Source organism: Camelina sativa, chromosome 10 (genome assembly GCF_000633955.1).
Source record: "Camelina sativa cultivar DH55 chromosome 10, Cs, whole genome shotgun sequence".
Classification (NCBI taxonomy): Eukaryota; Viridiplantae; Streptophyta; class Magnoliopsida; order Brassicales; family Brassicaceae; genus Camelina; species Camelina sativa.
In genome coordinates, this window is record NC_025694.1 from 24,410,169 (window position 1) to 24,419,359 (window position 9,191).

A 9,191-nucleotide genomic window follows, 5' to 3' on the forward strand; every position below is an offset into this window, starting at 1 on the left:
GATGAAGATGAATACAGATGGTGCATCGCATGGATATCCGGGTATGGCAACGGCGGGTGGTGTGCTACGGGATAGTTCGGGAGCTTGGGTGAGTGGTTTTTCTCTCAGAATAAGGATCTGTTCGGCTCCTTTGGCTGAGTTGTGGGGAGCCTATTATGGTCTTCGCATTGCTTGGGAGAAGCAAGTGACAAGACTTGAGTTGGAGGTTGATTCGAAGGACGTTGTTCGTTTTCTCGAGATAGGGGTTAGTGAGGTTCACTCCTTGTCCTTCCTGGTACGGTTGTGCCATGGCTTCATATTTAGGGACTGGTGTGTCCGTTTTCTACACACGTATAGAGAGGCAAACCGTCTTGCTGATGGTTTGGCGAACTATGCTTTCTCGCTGGAGTTAGGTTTTCATTCTTTTGATGTTGTTCCAAGTTGGCTTATTTTCTTACTGTCGGATGATGTTCAGTAAAGTAGGGGAAGCATTCTATTCCCACCAAAAAAAGTTAACGTTAAATAAGAAAGCCCATATAAAAGAGGCCTATTAAGGCCCACATATGATACGTTATTGCAGCCTTTATATATGAATCGAGTTCGTATATTCTGCTCTAACAATTTTCTTCCTCCTTCGCAAGTTGGCATTATCAAACGAGTAACGGACTCGCCATAACAAAAATCGCCGGAGACGCAGCTCCCTTATACCCTGATAATTTTCACGGCGCCGTTTGTCTTCAATCCGTCGCGTACAATTGTAGCCTTACTGAAAAAATCACGATCTGATAACAATCAGGGGAGAGCAACAAAAAGAAGAAGATCAATATGGGGAATGGTAACAGTCTCGATTTAGGGATTTTTTTTTTTTTGGGCTTAGTAAATCGAATTATCCGGTCAATAATTTGGGAATTTTGATGTTTCAGGTGAAAGAGGAAGACCTAACAAGAAGATGAAGTACGCTGGGAAGGTTCGTGTTGAATATTTAGGTTTCTTCAGTTCAATGCTACTCTTCAGATTTTATCATGGGCGTTTCAATGGAAGTATAATGTGAGATTAGTGTAAAATTATCAGGATGATCAAAAGATGAAGAACATCCAAAACGCTGAAGATTACTATGATGATGATGCTAATGAGGGTTCTCGTGATGGTAAAATTGATTACTCTGTAGCATAGTTAGATAGATACATTATGGAACAATATTGAATAGAATATTAAAATGGGTTTTGAAGGTGAAGTAGAGGAGAAGAAGAGGGATTTTACAGATTTGGAGTTGAAGCCAGACCATGGGAACAGGCCTTTGTGGGCTTGTGCTGATGGAAGGATATTTTTAGAGACGTTTTCTCCTCTGTATAAACAAGCTTATGATTTTCTTATCGCCATTGCTGAACCCGTTTGCAGGTCCTCATCATTACATTTTTGTTTTGTAAGAGATTTCTATTTTTTTCTTGATTATATCAATGTATACAAGTTATGATTTTGGATTTGATTTTCAGGCCAGAGTCAATGCACGAGTATAATATAACTCCACACTCGTTGTATGCTGCTGTTTCCGTTGGTCTTGAGACAGAAACTATCATTTCTGTTTTGTATAAGCTGTCTAAGACTAAGCTACCCAAAGAGATGATTGATTTCATCCATGCTTCTACTGCTAACTATGGTAAAGTGAAGCTGGTTTTGAAGAAGAACCGTTATTTTATTGAATCCCCATCCCCTGAGGTAAGTTATCCAGACTTATCCTCTTTCTTTCTGTAGTTTTGTGTATTGGATTTTTGTTTAGTTTTTCTGTTGGTTTTGCTCACTCTTTAAAGATAAACAATCTCAGGTGTTGAAAAGGCTTCTCAGCGATGATACTATAAACCGAGCTAGATTTTCGTCTGAGGTATGTTGAACTCCTCAAGTGTTATACATACCATGATCAGTTGTTCTCAAAGGATTCTCGCAGGTTCTCTTGGTTTCGTCTTTACATTTTAAGTTCTCTTGCACTATATTTCAGTTGGTAGATAAACTCATAATCCTTCTCTTTAAGCTCCTTGATTCATTTAATGTGGAATTTATTTTTCTTATACTAATATGTGTTCTCCTCAGTATGTCGAACCAACTTGATTTAACTTTTTTTTGCTAGCCATATTATGACGGTGATGGATTTACGATTGGCAAAACAAGCGGTGAACTTGAGGCTGGACCCGGAGAGCTGTTGAATGAAGCAGAATTGGCAGCAGCAGCAGAAGAGAAAGAAACTCACTCATTTGAGATAGACCCTTCACAGGTGATAAGTTGTATTGATGAGTTGGTAGTGTCGTATGATCTTTACTCAACTTGCGGTGGCATGTTCTTTTGCTCTTGGTGTGTAGGTGGAGAATGTGAAGCAGCGTTGCTTACCAAATGCCTTGAATTACCCTATGTTAGAGGAATATGACTTCAGGAACGACAATGTGAGTAACAAATATTACAGTTCAGGCCGATTTTTACTAGATGATATGCGCTGCAGGTTTATGAATATTAATAACTTGATGGTGTCTGTCAGGTTAATCCTGATCTTGACATGGAGCTTAAGCCCCATGCACAACCGAGGCCTTACCAGGAAAAAAGTTTGAGCAAAATGTTTGGGAATGGTATAACTGTCCACATATTTTTTCTTAGTAATTCAGTTATGTGGCGACTATTTAACTGATATAGAACGTCTCTTAGATATTTGGATTTGTACTTTCGTACAATGTTCTGATCTAGCTTCATTTTGGAACTCCTAATAGATAAGTATCTTTGTAATTTTTCCTGAAAGATTGTGACTAATCTAGAATCTTGATTCTGAAGGACGAGCAAGATCTGGGATTATTGTGTTGCCTTGTGGTGCTGGTAAATCTCTAGTTGGGGTTTCTGCAGCGGCTCGTATAAAGAAGAGTTGTCTTTGTTTGGCGACGAATGCTGTCTCAGTGGATCAATGGGCCTTCCAGTTCAAGTTGTGGTCTACTATAAGAGATGACCAAATATGTCGTTTCACTTCTGATAGTAAAGAACGATTCCGTGGAAATGCTGGTGTTGTTGTGACAACCTATAATATGATTGCCTTTGGTGGTAAACGATCTGAGGAAGCAGAGAAGATTATAGAAGAAATGAGAAACAGAGAGTGGGGGTTGCTGCTCATGGACGAGGTAATCAAACAGTTCTTAATATGACGTGTGTCTTTAAATTTAATTTAGTGTTTGCTAGTAGCTTCTTTGCAGAATAGTCATATGTTGTTCAAGATTTCTATTTTTTCTTGATAGGTGCATGTGGTTCCGGCCCATATGTTTAGGAAAGTTATCAGCATCACAAAATCTCACTGCAAGCTAGGACTTACAGGTAATTAAAAATCTCATTTTCATCTACCTTTTATGTGTTGTACTTCAGTTGCAGAGGGTTAGTCTCCTTTTTGGGTTTTTTTGTTCAGCCACCCTTGTGAGAGAAGACGAAAAGATTACAGATTTGAACTTCCTCATTGGCCCGAAACTATATGAAGCCAATTGGCTAGATTTAGTTAAAGGAGGATTTATTGCTAATGTTCAGTGTGCTGAAGTATGGTGTCCTATGACCAAAGAGTTTTTTGCAGAATATCTGAAGAAAGAGAACTCCAAGAAAAAACAGGTTCATGAATATTTTCGCATTGTTATCCATTTTCCTCGGCAATTACTGGAAAAAAAATCTTAGATAGTTTGCTATCTGATTTTATGTTTGTTTCATCTAATGCACTAGAATCTAATGCACTAGAGTTCATGAATTTTGAGTCACCTTTAAATATGGTAAACATCAATATAAGAAGTTCTTTGTGCAAATGCTCTTATAGATCACTCTGTAATTGTCTATGGAAACCTCTTGACATTTACATATCTTATCTTCTGGTATCTGCAGGCGCTTTATGTCATGAACCCTAACAAGTTCAGAGCCTGTGAATTTCTGATACGTTTCCATGAACAACAACGTGGAGATAAAATAATTGTTTTTGCAGACAATCTTTTTGCACTTACAGAGTATGCAATGAAACTCCGGAAACCCATGATTTATGGTGCTACCAGGTCCGTTAAAGAACACCTATTTGAGAGCACCTTTTTTTGTGTTTCATTCAGTTTCCAATCTAATAATTCTCTTTGTTCAATATGTAGCCATATTGAACGAACCAAAATTCTCGAGGCTTTTAAAACCAGTAAAGACGTGAACACAGTCTTCCTATCAAAGGTATATGAACATTGTTTCCTTCATTATAGAAATTTGTCCATTCCATGTTCGTTAGGGAACTTAATTTCAGTTTGGTTTCTTCGACTACAGGTTGGTGATAACTCTATAGATATCCCTGAAGCTAATGTGATTATTCAGATATCGTCACATGCTGGTTCTAGACGTCAAGAGGCTCAACGTTTGGGTCGTATCCTTAGAGCTAAGGTGTAATTTTCTGTATATACTGATCACATTGGCTCTCTCATAGATCCTCTTGTTGGTTGGGGATCCAATAAGGGTTTTATTTCTGGGTGATGAAAAACAGGGTAAACTTGAAGATAGAATGGCCGGTGGAAAAGAAGAGTATAATGCATTCTTTTACTCACTTGTGTCGACAGATACACAGGTAAATCACTAGTTTGGGTGAAGTAGAGAATGAAACCTATGTGTCTCTAGTGAATAGCTAGCTGATTTAAGGATTGTGAATATGTTTGAAACTGCAGGAAATGTATTATTCAACGAAAAGACAGCAGTTCTTGATCGACCAAGGTTATAGCTTCAAGGTAATAACAAGCCTCCCACCTCCTGACGCAGGTTCAAGCTTGAGCTACCACAGTCAAGAAGAACAGTTGTCTCTTCTCGGAAAGGTGTTGAATGCTGGAGACGATTTGATTGGTCTAGAGCAACTCGAAGAAGACACAGACGGAATGGCTCTTCAAAAGGCGAGACGAACCATGGGGTCGATGAGTGCAATGTCCGGTTCAAAGGGAATGGTGTACATGGAATATAACTCAGGCCGTCACAAATCTGGTCAACAAATCAAGAAACCTAGAGACCCAACCAAACGACACACTATCTTCAAAAAACGTTACGCGTGAGAAAAGAGAAGCTCTTCGAGAGTATATATTCTGCTCATTTTTTTCGGCGATATGTTTCGATTTGTATTGGGCTCAACTTGAGAATACGAAAGCCCATATAAAAGAGGCTTATTGAAGTCCATATTTGACCCGTTAGTTGTAGTAGCCTTAATAATATATGGAGTCCAAGTTTTGCATCACCTGCTTAACATTTTCTCCTCCTTCACATAAAACCTGTAAACCGACTCCGCCATACCCGAACCCGACACCGAATCAAAATCAAAATCCNAAAATTCTCGAGGCTTTTAAAACCAGTAAAGACGTGAACACAGTCTTCCTATCAAAGGTATATGAACATTGTTTCCTTCATTATAGAAATTTGTCCATTCCATGTTCGTTAGGGAACTTAATTTCAGTTTGGTTTCTTCGACTACAGGTTGGTGATAACTCTATAGATATCCCTGAAGCTAATGTGATTATCCAGATTTCGTCACATGCTGGTTCTAGACGTCAAGAGGCTCAACGTTTGGGTCGTATCCTTAGAGCTAAGGTGTAATTTTCTGTATATACTGATCACATTGGCTCTCTCATAGATCCTCTTGTTGGTTGGGGATCCAATAAGGGTTTTATTTCTGGGTGATGAAAAACAGGGTAAACTTGAAGATAGAATGGCCGGTGGAAAAGAAGAGTATAATGCATTCTTTTACTCACTTGTGTCGACAGATACACAGGTAAATCACTAGTTTGGGTGAAGTAGAGAATGAAACCTATGTGTCTCTAGTGAATAGCTAGCTGATTTAAGGATTGTGAATATGTTTGAAACTGCAGGAAATGTATTATTCAACGAAAAGACAGCAGTTCTTGATCGACCAAGGTTATAGCTTCAAGGTAATAACAAGCCTCCCACCTCCTGACGCAGGTTCAAGCTTGAGCTACCACAGTCAAGAAGAACAGTTGTCTCTTCTCGGAAAGGTGTTGAATGCTGGAGACGATTTGATTGGTCTAGAGCAACTCGAAGAAGACACAGACGGAATGGCTCTTCAAAAGGCGAGACGAACCATGGGGTCGATGAGTGCAATGTCCGGTTCAAAGGGAATGGTGTACATGGAATATAACTCAGGCCGTCACAAATCTGGTCAACAAATCAAGAAACCTAGAGACCCAACCAAACGACACACTATCTTCAAAAAACGTTACGCGTGAGAAAAGAGAAGCTCTTCGAGAGTATATATTCTGCTCATTTTTTTCGGCGATATGTTTCGATTTGTATTGGGCTCAACTTGAGAATACGAAAGCCCATATAAAAGAGGCTTATTGAAGTCCATATTTGACCCGTTAGTTGTAGTAGCCTTAATAATATATGGAGTCCAAGTTTTGCATCACCTGCTTAACATTTTCTCCTCCTTCACATAAAACCTGTAAACCGACTCCGCCATACCCGAACCCGACACCGAATCAAAATCAAAATCCGCCGGAGACGCAGCTCCCATCGCCAAATAGCTTTCACGGCGCCGGTTGTCTTCTGAGAAATCACGAATTGATAACTTCATTTGGCAAATACAAGACATAATCTCTAAAATCGGAGCCAAAAAAAAGAAGAAGAAGAAGAAGAAGAAGATCAATATGGGAAATGGTATTAAGCTCGATCTTACTAATTTTATGCTTAGTTTATCACTTTATCGAAGTATCCGGCCAGGAATGGGGAAATATTTGATGTTTCAGGTGAAAGAGGAAGACCGAACAAGAAGATGAAGTATGGTGGGAAGGTTCGTGTTTAGTTTTTTTCTTACAGATGAATGTTTTACTATTATTATTTAGGGCTCTTCAATGGTACTTAGTGTGTAAAAAAATTATCAGGATGATCAAAAGATGAAGAACATCCAAAACGCTGAAGATTACTATGACGAAGCTGATGAAGATTCTCGTGATGGTGAGTTGACTGACTACAACTCTCGCTGTATTGGTGGCACTCATTTACATTTTTGGAACTAATTGGATGGAAATTGTAATGGCTTTGAAGGTGAAGGTGAAGGAGAGGAGAAGAAGAGGGATTTTACTAAACTGGAGTTGAAGCCAGATCATGGGAACAGGCCTTTGTGGGCTTGTGCTGATGGAAGAATTTTCTTGGAGACGTTTTCTCCTCTGTATAAACAAGCTTATGATTTTCTTATCGCCATTGCTGAACCTGTTTGCAGGTCCTCATCATTACATATTTGTTTTTTGAAAGAGATTTCGATTTTTGATTTGATAATATCAGTGTATACAAGTTTTGATTTTGGATTACTTTGTTACTATTTCAGGCCAGAGTCAATGCACGAGTATAATTTAACTCCACACTCGTTGTATGCTGCTGTTTCCGTTGGTCTTGAGACGGAAACTATCATTTCTGTTTTGAATAAGCTGTCTAAGACTAAGCTACCCAAGGAGATGATTGATTTCATCCATGCTTCTACTGCTAATTATGGTAAAGTGAAGCTGGTTTTGAAGAAGAACCGTTATTTTATTGAATCCCCATTCCCTGAGGTAAGTTCACCGGACTTATCCTCTTTCTTTCTATAGTTTTTTGTATTGGATTTTTGTTTAGTTTCTTTGTTGGTTTTGCTCACTCTTTAAAGATAAACAATCTCAGGTGTTGAAAAGGCTTCTCAGCGATGATACTATAAACCGAGCTAGATTTTCTTCTGAGGTATGCTGAACTCCTCCATTTAGTGCTATCCGTGGTTTCAAGATTTTATCTTGGATGAAAATAGATACCATGATCTGTTGTTCTCAACGGTTTTTGCATCTTTTGTTACCAATGTGGCAGAGATATATATATATATCCTGATTCTCTAAGGTTCTTGGTTTCGTTTTTAAATTTTAAGTTATCTTGGACGATGTTTCAATTGGTAGATAAACTCATCATTTTTCTTCTTAAGCTCCTTGATTCATTGAATGTGGAATTCATTTTTCCTCTACCATTGTATTCTCCACAGTATGTCGAACCAACTAAGATTTAACTTTTTTGGTAGCCATATTATGGCGGTGATGGATTCACGATCGGCAAAACAAGTGGTGAACTTGAAGCAGGACCTGGGGAGCTGTTGAATGAAGCAGAATTAGCAGCAGCAGCAGAAGAGAAAGAAACTCACTCATTTGAGATAGACCCTTCACAGGTAAGTTTCTCCTGATGCTGCTGAAAAATATTTGTATTGACGAGTTTGGTAATGTTGTATGATCTTTACTTAACTCGCGGTGGCATGTTCTTTTGCTCTTGGTGTGTAGGTGGAGAATGTGAAGCAGCGTTGCTTACCAAATGCCTTGAATTACCCTATGTTAGAGGAATATGACTTCAGGAACGACAATGTGAGTAACAAATATTACACTTCAGGCCGATTTTTACTTACTAGATGATATGCGCTGCAGGTTTGTGATTGTTAATAACTTGATGGTGTCTGTCAGGTTAATCCTGATCTTGACATGGAGCTTAAGCCCCATGCACAACCGAGGCCATACCAGGAAAAAAGTTTGAGCAAAATGTTTGGAAACGGTATAGTTGCCTGCATTCACACTTTTTGCCTTAGTAAATTGGTCGTAAGAAAACTGTTCGAATTGATGGTGAACTTCTGGGGATGTATTGAACCTAGTGTTTCAAATGATTTGAGTTTTAATGAGTACTTCCCTGTGCATTACCATACAGTGCAGAGTGGCTGATCTAGCTTTATGGTGAATTCACTCTAAATAGATAAAATTTATCTTTGTAATTGTTTATCAAAATATATATATCTCTTTGTAATTCCTCGAGAAGTATTATGACTGATCTAGAATCTTGATTCTGTAGGACGAGCAAGATCTGGGATTATTGTGTTGCCTTGTGGTGCTGGTAAATCTCTAGTTGGAGTTTCGGCAGCGGCTCGTATAAAGAAGAGTTGTCTTTGTTTGGCAACGAATGCTGTCTCAGTGGATCAATGGGCATTCCAGTTCAAGTTGTGGTCTACTATAAGAGATGACCAAATATGCCGTTTCACTTCTGATAGTAAAGAACGATTCCGTGGAAATGCTGGTGTTGTTGTGACAACCTATAATATGGTTGCCTTTGGTGGTAAACGATCTGAGGAATCAGAGAAGATTATAGAAGAAATGAGAAACAGAGAGTGGGGGTTGCTGCTCATGGACGAGGTAATCAAA

At 38.8% G+C, this 9,191-nt stretch overlaps 2 protein-coding genes across 2 annotated transcripts in view; both read left to right on the forward strand.

Annotated features, from left to right (window-relative positions):
* Positions 615–5,224, forward strand: LOC104719805 (DNA repair helicase XPB1-like). Its single transcript, XM_010437787.2, has 17 exons — positions 615–814; positions 903–946; positions 1,051–1,126; positions 1,209–1,377; positions 1,473–1,695; positions 1,802–1,858; positions 2,102–2,245; positions 2,331–2,411; positions 2,504–2,591; positions 2,791–3,128; positions 3,243–3,318; positions 3,407–3,600; positions 3,865–4,028; positions 4,116–4,188; positions 4,279–4,392; positions 4,493–4,573; positions 4,671–5,224. Exons 1-17 carry the CDS (start codon positions 805–807, stop codon positions 5,043–5,045), a joined length of 2,307 nt encoding a protein of 768 aa, XP_010436089.1. The 5' UTR covers positions 615–804; the 3' UTR covers positions 5,046–5,224.
* Positions 5,314–9,191, forward strand: part of LOC104719804 (DNA repair helicase XPB1) — a 7,490-nt gene continuing 3,612 nt past the window's right edge. The window contains exons 1-13 of the mRNA XM_010437786.2: positions 5,314–5,370; positions 5,461–5,574; positions 5,675–5,755; positions 5,853–6,657; positions 6,747–6,790; positions 6,882–6,954; positions 7,051–7,219; positions 7,325–7,547; positions 7,654–7,710; positions 8,036–8,179; positions 8,289–8,369; positions 8,466–8,553; positions 8,845–9,182. Coding sequence (XP_010436088.1) covers positions 6,648–6,657; positions 6,747–6,790; positions 6,882–6,954; positions 7,051–7,219; positions 7,325–7,547; positions 7,654–7,710; positions 8,036–8,179; positions 8,289–8,369; positions 8,466–8,553; positions 8,845–9,182 — 1,227 coding nt within the window. The 5' untranslated portion in view covers positions 5,314–5,370; positions 5,461–5,574; positions 5,675–5,755; positions 5,853–6,647. The remainder of the gene's footprint in view (positions 5,371–5,460; positions 5,575–5,674; positions 5,756–5,852; positions 6,658–6,746; positions 6,791–6,881; positions 6,955–7,050; positions 7,220–7,324; positions 7,548–7,653; positions 7,711–8,035; positions 8,180–8,288; positions 8,370–8,465; positions 8,554–8,844; positions 9,183–9,191) is intronic.

Bases quoted from the DNA above. Each gene is read 5' to 3' on its own strand.
- LOC104719805 (XM_010437787.2), top strand. The intron at 1,378-1,472 runs GTCCTCATCATT...TTTGATTTTCAG, and splicing joins ATTGCTGAACCCGTTTGCAG to GCCAGAGTCAATGCACGAGT. The intron at 4,574-4,670 runs GTAAATCACTAG...TTGAAACTGCAG, and splicing joins TTGTGTCGACAGATACACAG to GAAATGTATTATTCAACGAA.